General features: G+C 46.3%; 1 protein-coding gene across 1 annotated transcript in view; it reads right to left on the reverse strand.

Moving 5' to 3' along the window:
- Positions 1–224: 224 nt before the first annotated feature.
- The window catches only part of LOC149430689 (tetratricopeptide repeat protein 7B-like), a 49,960-nt gene continuing 27,109 nt past the window's right edge, over positions 225–23,075 (reverse strand). The window contains exon 3 of the mRNA XM_089666097.1: positions 225–6,533. Coding sequence (XP_089522223.1) covers positions 6,312–6,533 — 222 coding nt within the window. The 3' untranslated portion in view covers positions 225–6,311. The remainder of the gene's footprint in view (positions 6,534–23,075) is intronic.

A 23,075-nucleotide genomic window follows, 5' to 3' on the forward strand; every position in this document is an offset into this window, starting at 1 on the left:
AGGTGATCCGGGTTCTCTACCCCTTGAGGTGATCCGGGTTCTCTACCCCTTGAGGTGATCCGGGTTCTCTACCCCCTTGAGGTGATCCGGAGTTCTCTACCCCCTTGAGGTGATCCGGGTTCTCTACCCCCTTGAGGTGATCTGGGTTCTCTACCCCTTGAGGTGACCCAGGTTCTCTACCCCCTTGAAGTGATCCGGGTTCTTTCAATCCCAACACCAAAAACTCTCTTAAAAATCACTTTATTGACATATGTAAAGTTCACAGAATTCATGTACCACATGAGGAATGTCCGACGGTAACATCTGGCTTTACATACGGTTTTCCATAAATAATCTCTGAATTCACATAAAAAAAAATTAAATTAAACAGTATATTTCTCAAAATCATGTAACAGGCATACAGTTTCAAAATATATATTTATATTTCTCTCTCTTGACTTGTGTCTGGTTTACAGTGACTGAGATATAGATGAGGCCGGGTGAAATGCATTGTCTGCGGTGGGGGGGGGGGGGGGGAGCGCTGTACTATGATCAGGGGTGTTAAAGGGAAACATTTTTGGAGCCTTTTTTTTTTTTTTTTTTTTATTTAAACACAGTAATGCAGGCCATAGCCGATTTGTTTATCGGCCAAAAACCGAAAAACCGGTCATTCTGTTGCCACCAATGCTTACAAAAATTGTCCGTTTTGCACAAATTTTCCAGCATGACTGATAAAAGAAACGAGAAAATCAGCCGACGACATTGTCCCACTAACGGTGCGAATATCTGTCAATTTATTCATTGGGCCGATAAACCAACCGTCTATGGCCTGCGTAGGTGTGCTCTCACACACATATGCATTTTTAGCTGTTTTGCAGTGCGTTGTACACTGGGCATGTGCCTCAAACTGCATTAAAAATGCAACGCAGGTGCATTTTTTTTTTTTTTGCTGTTGTCCATAGATTTTAATGGGGATGTGCATTTGTTTTTTTTCAATCACTCCAAAAATGCAGCAAGTAGGATTTTAATAAATGCAGAGGATCTGGAATAGATCGCTTCCATAGGATCACATGGTCACACGGTTTTCTTTCTTCCACTTTTTGAATACATATCAGAAAGAAAATGGATCGGTGTGAAAGCAGCTTAAGGGCCATTAAAAACCTTGTGCAGGTTAAAAGAGAGCAATGTCTGCCGTAATGCTTACCTGAGCCCCCTCCAACCCAGGCTGTTTGGGGACTCTCCCTCCTCATTGGCTGAGACGGCAGTGGGAGCCCATTGTCTCCTGCCAATCACAGCCAGTGAGCCAATGAGGAGAGAGAGGGCAGGGCTCTGTGTGTCTTATGGACGCATAGAGCAGCGACTCAGGAACAAGCATGTAACGGTGCCCCTCAAGGAAAGATGCTTTCTCTGGGGGCACTGCTTGGGGGGGAGGAGCCAGAAACGCCAGAGGGGACCCAAAAAGTAGAGGATTGGGGAAGCGGTGTGCAAAACCTCTGCAGAGCAGATTAGTATGACATGTTTGTTATTTTATTTAAAAAAAACCCCAAAGCTTTAGTGTCGCTTTAAAACAAGCAGGCTTTCAACCAGCTTCAAAAAGTCGTGTCGTCTGCTAGCGCCTTGTTTAAAGGGACAGTCAGCACCCCCAATGGGACGCGTTAAGCCCCCCCAGATAGGAGATGAAGAGTGCTTTTAATGTTTCTACAACATTGTTTGCGGCTGATTGAAAATTAAAGTAGAACTAAAAGCAAACCTTTTTTAAGTTTTGGATCGAGTTGAGATAAATTAGAACCCCTGTCAGTTTTTATTGCTGTTTGTGCCCTCCTTAGGGGAGATTCCCCCTCTCTATTTGTCCTGTTTATCATTAAGAGTGAAAGTAAAAGAAAATACAAAATTTGGATTGTCCCCAGGAAAGGAATACATGGGAGATCTTCCAATGGGGACACTATTCCTGGTGACTTGAGGTTCCCCAAGAGATTCCCTAATTTATGTTTTTTTTTTTCTCTCACTTTGTTTTGGTGTTGGAACAGGAACTGAAGGTAAATCTCCCCAAAGGGATAAAAAAATAACCCCTTGCAGGGGTTATAACCCTCCCTTGCCCTATCCAAAATGGGGAGAAAAAAAAAAGTTTTGCCTAGAATTCTGCTTTAGGATTTTACGGTGAGTAGAAAAGTAGTTACTCTACCTCCTGGAGGAGAGGACACCAACAAAGTGTAGGGAAGCCCAGGATAATCCCTCCTACCACCAGCATGCATCAGTTTTGTAGCAAAGCAGCACAAAGAGCATGACCATACACCCCGAGGGGCCCTGTGTTCACCCCCATGGACTGCAAGAAAAGGATTTTAAGAGTGCAAAATCCTTTTTCTTGTCCATTGCCTGACAAAGGAAGTCTTTATCCTTCGTAAAGTCCAAAATAACTTCAACTGAGGGGTGAGCAACACACCAATTACTAACAGGCCCAACTGAAAACTGGAGAGTTGCCTGGAGCTGGCATCAGATGAGGCTGAAATGTGCCTTGACAGGGAAGGGTGGAACCCAACATTTGAGAATACAGGGTCTGTCTGAGCCACCTAGAGATGGTAGAACAAGAAGCTGGTGCAGCATTTCAGGGTCTATCCAGGATGGCAAAAAAAAGGGAATCTCAAAGCTTGAACCACATCCAAAAAAAGAAGGAAATCTTCCTGTTGATGAACCAGAGGGACAGGGAAGCAATGTTCTGGTTGAGGTGAAAGGGAGACCAACATCAACTTGCAAGACCAGAAATATAAAGCCACTTTTACAAGACACTAGCTTCACAAAAGGTGAAGGCTACAAGGAAAACCACTTTGGTGGTGTGACTAGATCCAGGAATGTCTCTATTAGGTTCAAACTGGGGATTCAGAGGCACAGAGAGAATCAGATTTACATCCAATAGAGCCAATGGGGAATAGATGGCGGGAGGGGCAAAAGTCCTACTCAAACAGAATACACTCAATCTTGCTGAAAGCCAAATGCTAGGCCAAATCCAGCTGCAGGATGGAGAGGATTCATCTCAGGGAGAAGTTCCTGGGCTGGCAGCCTTGGGAATCCACACCAAAGGAAGTATCTCTTTCCTTCATATGACAGGCCTTGCTGAAAGGATTCGTAGTGCATCTGTGATTCCTTTGATGCTGATGTCCCTTAGAACTAAGGCTTCGAAATAGATGCCAGTGACAGAGAAGCAAGGATGGCAAATCGGCACTTGGGACTGGTGTTCCGGATGATCTTCCCAGTTATCAGTTGAGTCTGCTATGACTTGCCTTAACAAGGCGCTATCCAAAAAAAAAATGGATACGTCAGGAAACTCTTGGAGGGAGCAAACAAGTTATCAGGGTGCTGACGAAAAGCAGGCGCAAACAAGTGCAAGACTAGAAACAGTACTGGCAGATGCAACAGGCTGATCCTCTACTGTCAGAATGATGCACACTTCATCACTAAGAGCCATCACGGTCTCCTTTAAGGTGGGAGTAACAGCAAGTTGACTGTGAATCCTCAAGGGTAACCTGCTTTGTCAAGGACTTGAGCAACTCAATGGCCAATGGCTCAGAAGCTGCATGGGCAAGTTAGATACAGAATCTGCTGGAGAGAGGATGCTGAAGCCTGCTTGTGGCCTCCGAGATCGATGGTGGCAAATATATGGGTAATTTAGGTCATAAAGTCTTGCATCACCATGGTAAGGACCTCAGTCAAAAGGGCAGAACCCAAAAACATCCAGCTGGGCTAAAGAGAATTTTGAAGATGGAAGACGTTCTAACAGCATGACTCCAGGCTGTACTGGCACCATTCGTAGCCATTCTGAAGTTAGTAGATAGTACAGCAGGACTGCTTTTGCAGTACCCCCTTCCCTGTGTCCAGATCTGGACATTTTTCAGCTGCGGTGCAGTAAGGCAAAGTATAGGCTCAAGGCTTTAAGTACTCATCAAATCTGGACAGCGGTAGCAAGTGAAGGTCAGATGACCAGAGACAACCAAAGTCACTATAGGTAGGCAGCAGGACCGGATCCAAGTTCCATGTAGCTCCTTGTACCAGGAGCAGCAATAGGGAGATGCCTCTTTGACACCATACGGCAGGAGAGAAAGTGTGTGACATTCGACCCAGAGAATGATGCCAGCACTCAGTACAGCCTTAACCACTTCCAGATCAAAAAAAAGTAAAAAAAGGAAAGAATAGCACCTTAAAGCTGAAGAAAATGACAGCTCCAGGTGCTCGACTGGAACGGCCTACTCAGAGTCTTCAGAGATGAGGAAATGCCTGCAGCTTTTGACCTGGAAATGCTCAACTTTTACCAGTACTGGAAAGCATTCCAACATGGAACCTAATCCTCCAAGGTCACTTCCAGGCTATCCACAAAATGTCTAGTCCAGCAGGGTCCAGATGCAGAACTCCTGAAGCAAGGCTGAGGACAACCACATCAGAAAACTGCCACATGGACAGGAAATCCCCCACAGCAATGCAGAGAAGAGTCTTGATGGAAGAAAACATTTGAAATAAAAGTTGCTAGCAAACTTTGAGGTTACTTTTTACTGCAGCAGAGGTGAAGAAAACATGTCTAAGCCAGTTGAAAGAAAAAAAAAAAAAGTTATCCTGGGCTGGCCTACAGATATTAGTTTGCCAGCATCCAATCCTCCTGTAGGAAGCAGTGGAACCTGAAGGCTAAAAACTTCCTGAGTCCCTCAATGGACACATGATGCTCCTAAGCAAGTTAAAATGGTTGTAAACCCTCAGACATGAAATATGAACAAAGCATATCCCCTCTATAGTGTGTACATGCCTCAATCCAGAATTTCTGACAAGTTTTCCTGACACCAAGAGAAAAATGGTGACAGGGAAGGGACCTCTACCAGATTGTCTGTGAGCTGTGTGGAAGGGAGGGGGGCTCTCTTCCCTCCAATCAGCTCTCAGACTCCTCTGCCGTGTGTAATTTCAGCTTTTTGTCCCTTTTTTCTGACAGCTCAGACAAGCTGTATAAATTATGGATTTTAAACAGATGTAAAGAGATAACTGCAGATAAACAGGTACAACTCATGTTGGAGGATTCATTTGACGAGACCATTCACTTTGCTGGATAATGGTAAGGGTTTCCAACCATTTAAAGCCTGTATCCACATGTATGTGCTGCCCTCGCCTTAGATTCAGATGCCTGAAGGACAACAACGAAAGGAATGCCCAGGTAAGTGCAGGGAAAGATTCTAAACTGGTTAAGTTTTGCAACGTATCAAGCAGCCATGAATTCAGATTGGTCCCTGTTGCTGGGATGGAGGCCCCATGAAGTACAGGCTTGTATGTTGCCGGGATGGAGGCCCCATGAAGTACAGGCTTGTATGTTGCCGGGATGGAGGCCCCATGAAGTACAGGCTTGTATGTTGCCGGGATGGAGGCCCCATGAAGTACAGGCTTGTATGTTGCTGGGATGGAGGCCCCATGAAGTACAGGCTTGTATGTTGCTGGGATGGAGGCCCCATGAAGTACAGGCTTGTATGTTGCCGGGATGGAGGCCCCATGAAGTACAGGCTTGTATGTTGCCGGGATGGAGGCCCCATGAAGTACAGGCTTGTATGTTGCAGGGATGGAGGCCCCATGAAGTACAGGCTTGTATGTTGCAGGGATGGAGGCCCCATGAAGTACAGGCTTGTATGTTGCCTGGATGGAGACCCATGAAGTACAGCTTGTATGTTGCCGGGATGGAGGCCCCATGAAGTACAGGCTTGTATGTTGCCGGGATGGAGGCCCCATGAAGTACAGGCTTGTATGTTGCCGGATGGAGGCCCCATGAAGTACAGGCTTGTATGTTGCCGGGATGGAGGCCCCATGAAGTACAGGCTTGTATGTTGCTGGGATGGAGGCCCCATGAAGTACAGGCTTGTATGCTGCCGGGATGGAGGCCCCATGAAGTACAGGCTTGTATGTTGCCGGGATGGAGGCCCCATGAAGTACAGGCTTGTATGTTGCCGGGATGGAGGCCCCATGAAGTACAGGCTTGTATGCTGCCGGGATGGAGGCCCCATGAAGTACAGGCTTGTATTTCTGTGGATGGTTTTCTGTGACCTCACAGATTCATACTGTGACCAGCTGAACCTTTCCTTAACAGTAATGAAGGACCTCAAGCACAGCCCCAACCCAATTCTGCCTGCAATTGGTGTACATTCAGCAAAAACACTGAAACCACTGGCCAGCCTCTCACCTACTTCAGACAGATAATACAAAGAAATGTGCCATCATCCAGGGCCACCTGTGATTGGTGAAATACAACCGTAAGGATGAGGTTTGATTGGTGGTGTTGCCGTTGCTCTGAACATGACACCGGGTCTGATCTCAGCTCACAGAACGCGGGGGATTATGGTGAAGGGGACAATCGGGCTGCTGGCCTCCAGTTCCAGGGCGGTCAGGAAGCATTCAGTTGCGGCATCGTCATTCCCTTGAGCCTGGAGCACCTCGCCAAGGCTGTTCCACACTTCATGGGCCGTGGAATTCACCTGGACGGCATCTCTCAGGATCTTCTCCGCCAGGCTGTACCGGCCCAGATGGTGGAGGATGAGACTCTGCAAAAGAGGAAAACAAAATGCACGCAGGTTAAGTTTGAGGCTATTCTGAGCACATTGCCCATGTGCAACATTTGCGGAAATATAACCCACACACCAATATGAGCTTTTTGTGCATTTCATTTAAAATCCAACCCTTAACCAGTTCCTTCCTGCCTACAGTACGGGGGGCACGGGCAGGCTGGATCACATACATGTAACATGAGCCAGGTTAGGGGCGTGCACATGCTAACCCACGCTGCCACCTAGCTACAGTGGGATTTTGTAAGCAGGCCCAGGCCAATGACTTATGGACGATACCTGCTGATCAGCTGTAGCCAATCACCGTGTTTGTGTTTACAAACACAGAGGGCTATGTATACAGATCAGTGATCTGGCTGTTTTTTCTCCCTGAAAAGGAGAAAAAACAACCAGATCTGTTAGTAAAAGCAGCACCCATTATACTTGTTAGGAACACAGTTAACCACTTGATTGTCCCCCGATATTAACCCCTTCCCCAGCCAGTGGCATTAATACAGTGTACAGTATTGATGTCAGTGTACCTCCCAGCGCCGGATTGTCCGCCACACTACAACAGTCCTACTATTTGGCACTGATCACTGCCATTACCAGTATAGTATCATAGCTGTGTAAATTCCAGTATATATAGTTTGTAGACACTATAACTTGCACACAAACCAATTAATATACACATAATGGGATTTTCTTTTTTATACCAAAGACATGTAGCAAAATACATTTTGACCTAAATTTATGGAAACATTTGATATTGATATTTTTTTTTTATTGGATATTTTATAACAGAAAGTAGAAAATACTGTTTTTCCAAAAACTTTGTCTTTTGTTTAGTTTATATAATACAAAAAAACCTAGTGCTGATCGAATACCACCAAAAGAAATCTCTATTTGTGTCAAACAAAAAATGATATAAATTTCATTTGGGTACAGTGCTGCATGACCTCGCAATTTCCAGTTAAAGTAGTGCAGTGCCTGAATAGCAAACAAATGCTCTGGTCATGAAGGGGTAAAACATTCCGGAGGTTAAGTGGTTAATATTGAATCCCCCCCCCTCTTTGCGGCTATAATAGCCTCCACAAGATTTTGGACGGTCGCTGTTGGAATTTGTGCCCATTTGTGAGGTAAGATGTTTATACTGGATGAGAATACCTGGCTCTCCATCAGATCCAATTCATCCCAAAGGTGTTCTATCGGGTTGAGGTCAGGGCTCTATGCAGGACACTGGAGTTCCTCCACCCCAAACTGGTCAAACGATGTCTTTATGGAGCTGGCTCCACTCTTTTGGGAAGGCTTCCACCAAAATTGTGGAGTATATCAAGCAAAAGAACATTTGTAAGGTTAGTTGCTGATGCTGGATGAGAAGATCTGGCTTACCATCAACCTTCTAATTTATCCCAAAGGTGATCAGTAAGGCTGAGGTCAGGTATCTGGTGTGGGGGAAGTCGATTGTCCTGCACAAACTGGTCAAACCATGTCTTTATGGAGCTGGCTCCACTCTTTTGGGAAGGCTTCCACCAAAATTGTGGAGTATTTCAGGCAAAAGAACATTTGTGAGGTTAGTTGCTGATGCTGGATGAGAAGACCTGGCTTACCATCAACCTTCTAATTCATCCCAAAGGTGTTCAGTAGGGTTGAGGTCAGGGCTCTATGCAGGACACTCGAGTTCCTCCAAACCAAATTGGTCAAACCATGTCTTTATGGAGCTGGCTCCACTCTTTTGGGAAGGCTTCCATCAAAATTGTGGAGTATTTCAGGCAAAAGAACATTTGTGAGGTTAGTTGCTGATGCTGGATGAGAAGACCTAGCTTACCATCAACCTTCTAATTCATCCCAAAGGTGAACAGTAAGGCTGAGGTCAGGTATCTGGTGTGGAGGAACTCGATTGTCCTGCACAAACTGGTCAAACCATGTCTTTATGGAGCTGGCTCCACTCTTTTGGGAAGGCTTCCACCAAAATTGTGGAGTATTTCAGGCAAAAGAACATTTGTGAGGTTAGTTGCTGATGCTGGATGAGAAGACCTGGCTTACCATCAACCTTCTAATTCATCCCAAAGGTGTTCAGTAGGGTTGAGGTCAGGGCTCTATGCAGGACACTCGAGTTCCTCCAAACCAAATTGGTCAAACCATGTCTTTATGGAGCTGGCTCCACTCTTTTGGGAAGGCTTCCATCAAAATTGTGGAGTATTTCAGGCAAAAGAACATTTGTGAGGTTAGTTGCTGATGCTGGATGAGAAGACCTAGCTTACCATCAACCTTCTAATTCATCCCAAAGGTGAACAGTAAGGCTGAGGTCAGGTATCTGGTGTGGAGGAACTCTATTGTCCTGCACAAACTGGTCAAACCATTTCTTTATGGAGCTGGCATTGTACACAGTCATGCTGAAACACCAAACTATTACCACAAGGATGGAAGAGTTCAATTGTCCAATATGTCTTTCTATGCAGTAGAACCAACCATACCCTTCACTAAAGGTGCCTGAACTCCATGAGCTGGATGGGGTCCACATATGAGTTGGACCAAATAGTGTCCTACAACACAGGGACTGGTGTAATCTATGGAAAAGAGACCTCTGTACAAGCTGGCAGAAGAATCAATTGTTATGCTATATCGGTACTGTGGTTTTCAAAAGGGGGTCATCTAAAATATTTACCACTTCCCTATCAGCTGTCATTTTAAAATGGATCCCACTGGGGTTCGAGTCTCTAGTGACTCGAGGGGCCGGCACTCAACTCTATAACTTGGTCCCATTGCACAATGTAACCACAATGCTTCTGTATTGCAGGCATATGGAAGAAGACGACATCATTTTTTTCGATGCGTTGCATCAGCTATGCCTAAGCCTGATCAAACCTAAAAGTGATGGTTCACCTTTATCAAAAATCGGCGGCTGCGGAGCCACCAGTGGCTGCAGCCACTGGATTGTGTATAACCCCCATCCCCCCCCCGCTGTCAGGTCTGTATGACATTTGGCTCTGGCAGCAAAAGGCTTAAAGTTAAAAAAAAAAACCCTCTTCCCCCATACTTACCTGAGATGTCGATCCAGCACTGTGCCGAAGAGTTACATCGCTGCTCTCTCTCTCCTCATTGGCTGAGAGGTAGCAGCAAAAGACATTGGCTCCTACTGCTGTCAATCACAGCCAGAGAGAAAGAAGCCACCGTTCAGCCGGGGGGAGGAGCCAGGAGCGGCAAGGAACCAGAGAAGAGGAGGATCGGGGCTGCTCGGTTCAAAACCATTACACAGCACAGGTAAGTATAACATGTTTGTTATTTAACCACTTCCCGTCCGGCCGCTGTATATAAACGACCGGATGGTGGCAGTGCAGGGGCGGGTTGCCGCTCATAAACGGCGCCCGCCATTTTGAATTGTGCACGCTCCCTGGGTGCGCGTGGCACCGCGATCCGGTGCCCGCTGTGTCCGAAGGACACAGTGGAACACTGATTGCTGTATGGGACCTCTGTGTGAGGTCCCGATCATGTGATCACTGATTGGTCAATCAGTGATCACATGAATAGGTGTAAGCAAGATGTCACTTCTGACATCATTGCTTACTACGTGTGAAATCTGTGAATGATCACAGAGATCACATGGTACAGGGCTATTCATAACAGCCTTGTACCATGTGACAAGCTGTGACCAATCACAGCTCTCACAGTATTTCTCAATGACTGCAAGAATGCAGCCAGAGAGCAGGAGAAATGATTGCTTTTACAGCCTTTATGGGTGTAAAAGCAATCAGTGTAAAAAAAAAAATCTTTATCAGCCCCCACAAGTAGTACAGTGTCACCATGGAGACCCTGTACTGCTAGGGTAACAGTATGTTAAAAAACAAAAAAAACCCCATAAATAATAAAAAAATGTAAAAAAATGTTTTTTAAAAATTATAATTTTTGGTTATAAACTAGTTCGGGTTATTATTTTTTACTAAAAAGATAACGGAATACATTTTGGCTAAGATTTATCAAGAAAGATTATTTATTTGCAAAATTTTATAAGAAAAACACTTTTTTTCAAACATTTTGGACTTTTTCATTTATATAGCAAAAAAAATATAAAAATCCCAGCTGTGAATAAATACCACTAAAATAAAATGTTATCTATCTAAAAAAAATGCTAAAAATTTCATATGGGTGCAGTGTTGCATGACCGCGCAATTGTCATCCAAAGTGTGACAGCGCTGAAAGCTGAAAATTGGCCTGGACAGGAAGGGGGTGAAAGTGTCCGGACTGGAAGGGGGGTGGGGGGTGGGGGGGTGGGGGAAGTGTCCGGACTGGAAGGGGGGGAAAGTGACTGGACTGGAAGGGGGGGAAAGTGTCCGGACTGGAAGGGGGGGAAAGTGTCTGGACTGGAAGGGGGGGAAAGTGTCCGGACTGGAAGGGGGGGGAAAGTGTCCGGACTGGAAGGGGGGGGAAAGTGTCCGGACTGGAAGGGGGGGGGAAAGTGTCCGGACTGGAAGGGGGGGGGAAAGTGTCCGGACTGGAAGGGGGGGGAAAGTGTCCGGACTGGAAGGGGGGGGAAAGTGTCCGGACTGGAAGGGGGGGGAAAGTGTCCGGACCGGAAGGGGGGGGAAAGTGTCCGGACCGGAAGGGGGGGGAAAGTGTCCGGACCGGAAGGGGGGGGAAAGTGTCCGGACCGGAAGGGGGGGGAAAGTGTCCGGACCGGAAGGGGGGGGAAAGTGTCCGGACCGGAAGGGGGGGAAAGTGTCCGGACCGGAAGGGGGGGAAAGTGTCCGGACCGGAAGGGGGGGAAAGTGTCCGGACCGGAAGGGGGGGAAAGTGTCCGGACCGGAAGGGGGGGAAAGTGTCCGGACCGGAAGGGGGGGAAAGTGTCCGGACCGGAAGGGGGGGAAAGTGTCCGGACCGGAAGGGGGGGAAAGTGTCCGGACCGGAAGGGGGGGAAAGTGTCCGGACCGGAAGGGGGGGAAAGTGTCCGGACCGGAAGGGGGGGAAAGTGTCCGGACCGGAAGGGGGGGAAAGTGTCCGGACCGGAAGGGGGGGAAAGTGTCCGGACCGGAAGGGGGGGAAAGTGTCCGGACCGGAAGGGGGGGAAAGTGTCCGGACCGGAAGTGGTTAAAAAAAAATATTTTTTCCCTTTTACAATCATTTTTGATTTACAGGGTTTATGGAGAATCTTTCAAGGACCGTCCACGCAATACACTCCATTTTCTATTATTCTGCACACATTTCCTAATTCATTTGATAGAAATGTGATGGGTAATTAGAAAAAAAAAAAAGGCATATTTAAAGGGTAGTGGGGGGAGGGGGATAGGAAAGGGGTGGGGTAAAAGGTCACCAAGATTAAGGAAATTTGCAGGGAATGTTATGATAGGTGGAATGTAATTTGTCTGTTTTATTGGCTTTATATATTTAAAATGATGATGTGAAAAATTAATAAAACATTTAAATAATTAAAAAACAAATGCAGAAATGATGAAGGTCACGCTGGAAATTAATTCTGAACAAAAAAGTAAAGTCTTTGGTTATTATTAGGGAAAAAAGCAATGCAGTTTGCAGAAGCCAATAACCCGTCCAACGCAAAAAGATCCATCACTGTCCCGGAGAGAGGGAAGAGGATTGTTGGCGGAGCTCTTTGTCCCCGAGGCCTGGAGGGCGCTGACATCCTCCGGGGACAGAGTCATAAGACATCCCAGAATATTAGAATTGATGCGTATAATAAGATGGAGAAGAACGGATCATCCAGACAGGTTTACTGAACTGCTTATTGAGCTCATTCTTCAGGAATAATCCATTTACTCTGGAGAGGTGGCAGCTTCCCCCACCGTCAATGTCCCACCTCCCCCACCGTCAATGTCCCACCTCCCCCACCGTCAATGTCCCACCTCCCCCACCGTCAATGTCCCACCACCCCCACCGTCAATGTCCCACCTCCCCCACCGTCAATGTCCCACCACCCCCACCGTCAATGTCCCACCTCCCCCACCGTCAATGTCTCACCTCCCCCACCGTCAATGTCTCACCTCCCCCACCGTCAATGTCTCACCTCCCCCACCGTCAATGTCTCACCTCCCCCACCGTCAATGTCTCACCTCCCCCACCGTCAATGTCCCACCACCCCCACCGTCAATGTCCCACCTCCCCCACCGTCAATGTCCCACCTCCCCCACCGTCAATGTCCCACCTCCCCCACGTCAATGTCCCACCTCCCCCACCGTCAATGTCCCACCTCCCCCACCGTCAATGTCCCACCTCCCCCACCGTCAATGTCCCACCTCCCCCACCGTCAATGTCCCACCTCCCCCACCGTCAATGTCCCACCTCCCCCACCGTCAATGTCCCACCTCCCCCCAGCACAGGTACATATCTACCAACTCCCAATGGACGGGCTGATATTGCAAGAGATCATCAGACCTCTATTTGTACAGTCATTGGAATAAAGGTCATGAGTGATAATGGACGGAGAGGCAGATACCCTGCTGTGCATGGAGAAAAAGGTAAGATTAACATCCATATAGGTAGGGGATCTCTACAGTAACAGCAGTTATGCTATGGAATCTGCTATTATCTGTCAACATCATTTAAATAAGGACAGTTCTTATTGTAAAACACAGCATTATCCCTGATTAACCCCTTCCTGCCCCCTCCAGCGTTCCTTTCAATAGTTCAGAATGGGGGTGGGGTGGAGGACTGGCGATCGAGTACCATGAAGTGGTCACGACTGGGGGTCAATTCCTGCTGGCTACCCATTTCTAGCCCGCAACGAGAGTTGTCTGTGATAACTCGGTTTTAGTTACATAGTTAGTCTGGCTGAAAAAAGACAAAAGTCCATCCAGTTCAACCATTAAAAAAAAAAAAAAAAATTATAATCCTCCACCCACAGCTGATGCAGAGGAAGGCAAAAACCAAGCAAAGCATGATCCAATTTTCTCCTGCAGGGAAAAAAATTCCTTCCTGATCCCCCGAGAGGCAATCGGATATTCCCTGGATCAACTTTCCCTATAAATGTTATATCCAGTTATATTCTGTGTATCCAAGAAAGAATCCAGGACTTTCCTACAGCAATCCACTGAGCTGGCCACAACCAACTCCGGAGGGAGTCTATTCCACATTCTCACAGCTCTTACTGTGAAGAAACCTTTCCGCGTTTGGAGATTACATTTCTTTTCCTCCAGATTAAAACATGCTCTCAGCACAATGGCTGCCCAGCAATGCACATGTGCGGCGTGTGGATGTTAAAGCAGAACTTCACTCCTAAACAGTTCCACTTTTCCCTTTTTTTCCCATCAATTTCCAGTGGTTCTCGGGCTTACCGGGATGATCAGTGAGCCTGGAAACCGATCCGACGGCTGCGGAGGCTGGCCACAGAGATTAGCTGAGGAAAGACGGCATCAGCTAAACTCTATGGTCTAGGAGGAACAAAGCGACGTCATGACATCACTTCTGGTTCCGACAGACTGTAAACAAGGCCTTTTTTTTTTTTTTTAAATCTATCTTCAATAGGGTTTTTTTTTTTTTTTTTATTAAATCTAATGCTTTCCATTGTAGAGGAGATCTCTTCAGAAAGAGGATCTGCCATGATTTGTTATCGCAAGGGATGTGTATATTTCTTGCAATAGCAAAAACAGTAAAAAAAAAATAAAAAAAATAGTGTAAAAATAGAAAAAAGTAAAAATAGAAAAACCAAAAACATTTAAAAGCCCCCCCCATCCCCCCCCCCCCGTGCTCACACGCAGTGGTGAATGCTTACGTAGGTCATGCTCACATATGTAAACAGTGTCCTTACCACACATGTGAGATATTGCTGTGAACGTCATAGCAAGAGCAATAATTCTAGCACCAGACCTCCTCTGTAACTTTAGACAGGCAGCCTGTAAACATTTTTAAGTACTGCAGTATGGTGCCATTCCCCGAGCGTGCGCAATTTTAAAGTATGACATGTTGGGTATTTATTTACTGAACGTAACAACCTTTCAGATTTTACAAAAAATTGGGTTATTGTATTTTGTATTTATTTAATTAAAAAATAAATAAATAAATAATAAAAAAATAAAATTAAAATAAATATATATATATATATATATATATATATATATATATATATATATATATATGTGTGTGTGTATGTATGTGTATGTGTGTGTATACATATATATATATATTTTTTTTTTTAATTAAAGAAGAACAAAATACAATATACAACCAAATTTTTAGTTTTTTTAATATATATATATATATACCGTATATACTCGAGTATAAGCCGACCCGAATATAAGCCGAGGTACCTAATTTTACCACAAAAAACTGGGAAAAACTATTGACTCGAGTATAAGCCGAGGGTGGGAAATGAGGCACCTACTAGTCAATGTAAAAAATAAAGATAGAGACCAATAAAATCACATGAATATTTGTGGGGTGTCAGTGGGGGGAGGAATAGTGCCCCATCGTTGGTGTCAGTGGGGGGAGGAATAGTAGTGCCCCATCGTTGGTGTCAGTGGGGGGAGGAATAGTAGTGCCCCATCGTTGGTGTCAGTGGGGGGAGGAATAGTAGTGCCCCATCGTTGGTGTCAGTGGGGGGAGGAATAGTGCCCCATCGTTGGTGTCAGTGGGGGGAGGAATAGTGCCCCATCGTTGGTGTCAGTGGGGGGAGGAATAGTGCCCCATCGTTGGTGTCAGTGGGGGGATGAATAGTGCCCCATCGTTGGTATTAGTGACACCAATGATTGGGCACTATTCCTCCCACTGACACCAATGATACTTACCTTGCTGACCCCTGCTCCAGCCTGGGCTCGCTCGCTCCCTCCCTCTCCCATGGTACACACTTACCGGTCAGATGTCTTCCTTCTCCGGCCGCTCTCCTCCTCTTCACTCACTCGATCTTCGCGGTGCCGCTCGGCTCCTCCTCTCCAAGCTCCACCTCCTCGCCGGTGATTGGGTGCCTGTGTGCCTCTCCTGAGCTACAGTTCCGGCGGCCAATCACCGGCGAGGATTGATCCCGGGGGTGTGTCCAGATGACAGGGACGGCATGTCATCCCGCAGACGTTGACTCGAGTATAAGCCGAGGGGGCCGTTTTTCAGCACAAAAAATGTGCTGAAAAACTCGGATTATACTCGAGTATATACGGTATATATATAAAATTGTGTTTGCCAAATCGCTGTGCAAATACCGTTTGACATGAAAAATGTGCAACTATCGCCATTTTATTCTCTAGTCTAGGGCCTCTGCTAAAAAATATATCAGGTTTGAAGTAATTTTCTAGAAGAAAAACGCTGATCTTTACATGATGCCTCCTTAAAGAGAACTTGCCACCTGCACTATACTGTCACTCGGAGGGCTTATCACCCCACCCCCCCCCCGTGTGATAGCAATTACGTTAAAGCGGAGCTCCACCCAAAAGGGGAAATTCTGCTTTAAGCCTTTGGGGAGTGGGTTCCCGAATTAGACAGGTACCCGCTCCCACTTCCGCTGCGATCTCCTAGCGAAAGTTGTCCTCCCCCCCCCTCTGCCTCCTCATATTCTTCTGGGACACATGACAGGTCCTAGAAGACTACGGGGCCATTCACAAAGTGCAGCGCTTCTCACGCATGCGCAGTGGGCACCCAGCTATGAAGCCGCAAGCTGTCACAGCCGGGTGCCCACACTGAAGATGCCGGCGCCTTGGAGAGAAGATGGCCGGCGAAACCAGCGATGGTGAGGACACCACGGGACCGAGGGACGGGTAAGTGGCTGTATTTTAAAAGTCAGAGGCTACAGGTTTTATTCTTATATTTATTTTTTTTTTTCAGCTGGAACTCCGCTTTAAGGATCCCAGCAATATTTTAATTTCAGCAACTGGGTTTTGGCACAAAGGGTTCATTACTGTGGGGTTTATTTACCAAAACTGGTACAAAATCTGGTTCAACTCTGCATAGAAATCAATCAGCTTCCAGGTTTTACTGTCAAAGCTTAACCACTTGCCTACCGGGCACTTATACCCCCTTCCTTACCAGGCCAATTTTCAGCTTTCAGCGCTGCCGCACTTTGATTGACAATTGCGTGGTCATGCAACATTGTACCCATATGAAATTTTGATCATTTTTTTCTCACAAATAGAGCTTTCTTTTGGTGGTATTTAATCGCCACTGGGCGCTTTACTTTTTGCGCTATAAATTAAAAAAAGTGCAAAAAATTTGAAAAAAAAAAAAAGTTTATTTGTTTCTTTTATAAAATTTTTCAAACAGGTATTTTTTCTCCTTCACTGATTTGCGTTGATGAGGCGGCACTGATGGGCACTGATAGGCGGCACTGATGGGCACTGATAGGCAGCACTAAAGGGCACTGATAGGCAGTACTAATGAGGTGGCACGGATAGGCGGCACTGATAGACAGCACTAATTAGGGGTCACGGATAGGCGGCACTGATATGCAGCACTGATAGGCGGCACTGATACGTGACACTGATGATGGGTACTGATAGACGGTACTGACTGGCATCACTTCTGGGCACTGACTGGCGGCACTGACTGGCATCACTTCTGGGCACTGACTGGCGGCACTGACTGGCACAACCCCTGGGCACTGACTGGTGGCACTGACTGGCAGCACTGCTGGGCTGCACTGGTGGGTGGCACTGGTGGGCAGCACTGGTGGGTGGGCACAGGTGGGTGGCACTGGTGGGTGGGCACAGGTGGGTGGCACTGCTGGGCACATGTAGGTGGCACTTCTGGGCACAGGTAGGTGGCACTGCAGAGTGGCACAGGTGGGGGCACTGCTGGGCACAGGTGGGGGCACTGCTGGGCACAGGTGGGGGCACTGCTGGGAACGGGTGGGCGGGGCTAGTGGGCGCACTGCTGGGCGGAACTTGCGGGTGTCACTGCTGGGCACCGATCATCAGGGCACTGATCATCAGTGCCCTGATGATCGGTGCCGATCCCCGCTCTGACAACTGCCGGTTCTCGGCAGTACTTTCCTCACGATCTGACAGCGTGAGGAAAGTGCAGCCGAGAACCGGCACTTGCCTTTCCCTGTGATCAGCGTGTCATTGGACACCGCTGATCACGTGGTAAAAGGCCGGTGGTATCGGCCTTTCACCACAGCACGTGATCAGCTGTGTCCGTAGGACACAGCGATCACGGAGATCGCCGGGTGCGCGCCCCCTGGGGCGCGCAGGAGAGCGCGTTCTGGGAGGACGTCATATGACGTCCACTCAGAACTGGCCGGCCGCGGTGAAGCCGTCATTCGGCTATGCGCGGTCGGCAAGAAGTTAATTGAACAAGCTGAAGAAGCCGATTGGTTTCTATGCAGAAGTGAGCCTGATTTGGCACCCTCCAGATTTAATCAATAAACCCCTGTATGTCCAGCCCTACCGATTAAAAAAAAAAGTATATTTTATTTTATATTAAAAATCTTTTTTTTTTCCATCAACTAGATTATTTATATTATAATACAAATATATGTTTTACATTTTTAATTTTAATTTAGATTATAATAAAAATATATGTAAATAAAAGTGCAACACTTCACTTTTATTTACATTTATTTTTTAGAGTTTGTATCATCACTCTTGGCGCTAGCTGCTACTACTTATTATTATACAGGATGTATATAGCGCCAACAGTTTGCGCAGCGCTGTACAATATAACGGGAGACAATACAGCAACAATACATTTTCAGTACAGAAGGAATAGGAGGGCCGGTTCGTGGAGCTTATTGTTGCACCTGAGAGCAGAATGTTTATATATACATATAATAAAAATATATATGTTTTAATTTCATCAACTACTGAATAAAAGAGACAATTTTATTTAATTACTATTAAAAAAGTATTTTGTTTTCATAAACCACTAAATAAAAAAAGTAGATTATTTATTTAGATGATATTAACATTATTTTATCAACTATTGAATAACGAAGCCAGTTTTATTTATATTAAAATGTTTTATTATTTCATCAACTACTGAATAAAACGTTTTTGTAGCTGTTGACTTTTATTTATTTTTTTTTTTCAGATGGAACTTCGCTTTAAATAGAAAAAAAAAAAGTTTAAAAAAGAATAACCACCCTACAAAATGTTTAAAAGCCCCCCTGCGCCCATCTACACAAACATGCATATATATAAATATATTTTGTTTTCATAAACCACTAAATAAAAAAGGTAGATTATTTATTTAGATGATATTAACAATATTTTATTATTTTATTGACTGTTGAATAACGAAGCCAGTTTTATTTAATTTATATTAAAATGTTTTATTATTTCATCAACTACTGAATAAAACGTTTTTGTAGCTGCTGACTTTTATTTATTTATTTTTTTCAGATGGAACTTCGCTTTAAATAGAAAAAAAAAAAGTTTAAAAAAGAATAACCACCCTACAAAATGTTTAAAAGCCCCCCTGCGTCCATCTACATGCATATTTGGTATGCAAAAATGTTTGCTCCCGTACAATTTAGGAATCGCCATGCGTGCCAGTGAGAGCAATAAGCCTTGGGCCAGCATTTGCTGCCAACACTAATCGAATGACTTGAGAAGGTTTTGAAAATGTTGCTTACGTAAATTTTGAGTACCATAGTTTTTTTTGGGCTGTTTCATGGGCATGCAATTAAGTAGTAAGTGTGCCACCTCTATTCTGACCCCCCCAGACTATTCCATATGACGATCTGTATGACAAGGTGAAGATCCCCCCCCCCCTGCCCTGGACAATGGTACAGCCAGGAGCTCCCCGTCCGGTTGGTTCAGTGGGGGATTTTAGGTCAGTTGCCGGAGATGGAGTAATGTAGCCTGCAGCTATGAGCCTTTGTCTAAAGCTTTTTAGTGCGCTCCATATCCCCGACCCGCATTGCTTTCCATGCTGGGGCTTCACAAAGGAGTCAGAGCTACAATGACGAGACGAGGGGGGGTGCATTGCTTTATATAGAGAGTCGCCCACATAGAGGAGGCCTCTGTCCGCCTTATTTACCCACACGCCCTGCCAAAGGGCCAGAAAATATTACACGGGAATAGATCAGAGCAGAAAATCAGAACCCCCAATGGTTTACTATTTTCAGGTACTTATATAACGCCATCAATTTACGCCGCTCTTTACATATATATTGTACATTCACATCAGTCCCTAACCCTCAAGGGGCGTACAGTCTAAGGTCCCTAACCCTCAAGGGGGGTACAATCTAAGGTCCCTAACCCTCAAGGGGGGTACAATCTAAGGTCCCTGACCCTCAAGGGGCGTACAATCTGAGGTCCCTGACCCTCAAGGGGCGTACAATCTGAGGTCCCTGACCCTCAAGGGGCGTACAATCTAAGGTCCCTGACCCTCAAGGGGCGTACAATCTAAGGTCCCTGACCCTCAAGGGGCGTACAATCTAAGGTCCCTGACCCTCAAGGGGCGTACAATCTAAGGTCCCTGACCCTCAAGGGGCGTACAATCTAAGGTCCCTGACCCTCAAGGGGCGTACAATCTAAGGTCCCTGACCCTCAAGGGGCGTACAATCTAAGGTCCCTGACCCTCAAGGGGCGTACAATCTAAGGTCCCTAACCCTCAAGGGGCGTACAATCTAAGGTCCCTAACCCTCAAAGGGCGTACAATCTAAGGTCCTTAACCCTCAAGGGGTGTACAATCTAAGGTCCCTGACCCTCAAGGGGCGTACAATCTAAGGTCCCCGACCCTCAAGGGGCGTACAATCTAAGGTCCCTAACCCTCAAGGGGCGTACAATCTAAGGTCCCTAACCCTCAAGGGGCGTACAATCTAAGGTCCCTAACCCTCAAGGGGCGTACAATCTAAGGTCCCTAACCCTCAAGGGGCGTACAATCTAAGGTCCCTAACCCTCAAGGAGCGTACAGTCTAAGGTCCCTAACCCTCAAGGAGCGTACAGTCTAAGGTCCCTAACTCACATTCATACATACACATACTAGGGCCAATTTAGACAGGAGCCAATTCACCTACCAGCATGTCTTTGGAGTGTGGGAGGAAACCGGAGTACCCGGAGAAACCCACGCAGGCACAGGGAGAACATACAAACTCCAGGCAGGTGGTGCCGTGGTTGGGATTCGAACCGACGACCCGAGTACTGCCAGGCGGAAGTCCTAACCATTTACCCGCTGTGCTGACCCCTATGGGCACCTGCCCTTATTGTAAGTCCTCCTGCACACGGGACGTTTTTACAGCGGCTGTTTTTGGCTTTTGATGTTTTTTTTTTTTCTACAGCCAGTAAACCCCCCAGCATGTTATCCTAGGTGTCCACACACACACAGACTGGAATCAACGTTTTCTGGCAGGGACGTTCTGGCTGGAAAAAACCCCAGAACTGGTGGGATTCTAGAGGAGTTTTTTGGAAACACAAATAGGAAAGTGAGCGCTATGGGCTAGGTGCTGTGACACCAAAAGGTGCCAAAAAACCTTCCAAAGCAATAATATAAATAATAGGTGCAGCGCTAAAAAAAGAATGTCAGAAATCAAATAAAGTGAAATGAATCAAAAAGTGCAAAGGCAAGAAACATGAACCAGCAGAACAGAATAAAAACTAGAAAAGCTACAATTTCTGGGGAAATTGTGTGAAGTGTTCTTGCCTCCACCAGTAGTCTCCAACTGAAGTGGTCGCAGTTTAGAAATTGCCCTTAAAATTTGAGGTGGCTAGAGTGGAGTTTCAATGAATGTCAATGGGCGGCGTGAGTTGCAAACAAATGGTCATATTGTGAAAACTATCAGGACTATGGCTTAGCTGTGGACATTTTTAGTGGCAGCGGGGATAATTGAACGTTTGAATATAGGATTTGTGTGGGTGGGCTTGAAAATGAGGGAGTGATGGCAGTTTAGAAATCATGTCCTGATTTTTCAGCTCACACTCTAGTTTTGAACATTCCACCATTCATTCCTATGGGACCAATTTCACCACAAAAACGCAGATATTTTGTGAACCATTCGGCGAAACGTTCCACAAAGTAATAGCACACCAATTGGGAACAATCCGCACGTTTCCGTATATTACGGTCTATGTAGTGTAAAAACTGTGGGAGGAGTTAGGGGGGTAAATTTGGCTATAATAAGAATATATATGGGAGATAACAGGAAGGGGTCGCCATGCAAGAACACTTAATAAACATATCACTGTTTCAAATAATATTCAAAGTGACTGTTAGTGTATATGAAGTGACCATATAATCATGACATTAGTAAGTCCATAAAGTGACAAGGTGATGACACTATATACTGTCACTGAACAGTACTCTACCTAATGGTGCGAAATAAAGTGACAATAGTGATAAATCAATGTCCAAAAGAAAGTGATATAAATGAAGATCCAATATTATGATCTCAGAGTATGGTGATCAACTTTCTACATCCAACGGTATGGTGATGTGTCAGGTAACAGAAGAATTGCGCACTCACCAGATGCGCAATTAAATCACGCATTAAAGATTTAAACTCTCAGTGGTCAGCCGGAGGTCCCTTTAAGGATATATACAGCCTGGTCTGGAGTTCCCCGAGTCATCTGCAGTCAGCAGTACCTCTGCCGTCCTCCTTACACAGCTCTGTGGGTGGTTAGGCTCACAAAGAGCCCAAAGAAAGGATGCCAAATAGCGTGATACTGCTTCAGAAAGTATTTATTCCTTCCATTCCATATTCCAGAACTATAGGGATTCTAGAGGAGTTTTTTAGCTGTAAAAATGCTCTAAGGCTGAAGAACGTCCCCCCCATCACGTCAAAGATCCCCCGTCACTTTAGAAACCCCCCGTCACATCAGAGATCCTCCCGTCACATCAGAGACCCCCCCGTCACATCAGAGGCTCCCCTGTCAAATGAGAGGTCCTCCCATTACACCAGAGCCCCCCGCATCACAGCAAAGGTCCTCCGTCGTCACGTCAGAGGTCCCCCCGTCACGTCAGAGGTCCCCCCGTCACGTCAGAGGTCCCCCCGTCACGTCACAGGTCCCCCCGTCACGTCACAGGTCCCCCCGTCACGTCACAGGTCCCCCCGTCACGTCACAGGTCCCCCCGTCACGTCAGAGGTCCCCCCGTCACGTCAGAGGTCCCCCCGTCACTTCAGAGGTCCCCCCGTCACATCAGAGGTCCCCCCGTCACATCGCAGACCCCCTGTCACATCAGAGATCCCCCCGTCACATCAGAGGTCTTCCATCACATCAGAGGCCCCCCCCCCGTCACATGAGAGGTGCCCACCCATCACATCAGAGGTCCTCCCGTCACATCAGAATATCGCCATGACAGAGTTCACTCATCACATCAGGTCTCCCCATCATCACAGAGTCTTCCTTCCATGAGATGTCAGAGGTCCTTCCCTCACATCAGAGCCCGACCTTCTACCTGCAGAACTGAAGCAGAGGTCGGGAAGAGGAGGGCTTTCTGTCCTCTCCAGAATTGCTGGGGGCAGCCTTCCCTGGATCAGCATCATGTGTTGCCATGGCTGGCCGCTAACACCATAGCAATGAATTACATCATATGTCTTGCCCTAGGGCATCACTGGTTGTTACGGTGCTGGCGGCCGGCCCACCCACCACATAGCAACTCAACGATCCAGGGAAAACTTTGTCTAGTGCTCGCGGCACCCCGGAGAAACACTGATCTACAGAATGTGATCAC

This window comes from Staurois parvus, unplaced genomic scaffold (genome assembly GCF_062004578.1).
Source record: "Staurois parvus isolate SC_StPar_1 unplaced genomic scaffold, SC_StPar_1.0 ptg002523l, whole genome shotgun sequence".
NCBI classification, from domain to species: domain Eukaryota; kingdom Metazoa; phylum Chordata; class Amphibia; order Anura; family Ranidae; genus Staurois; species Staurois parvus.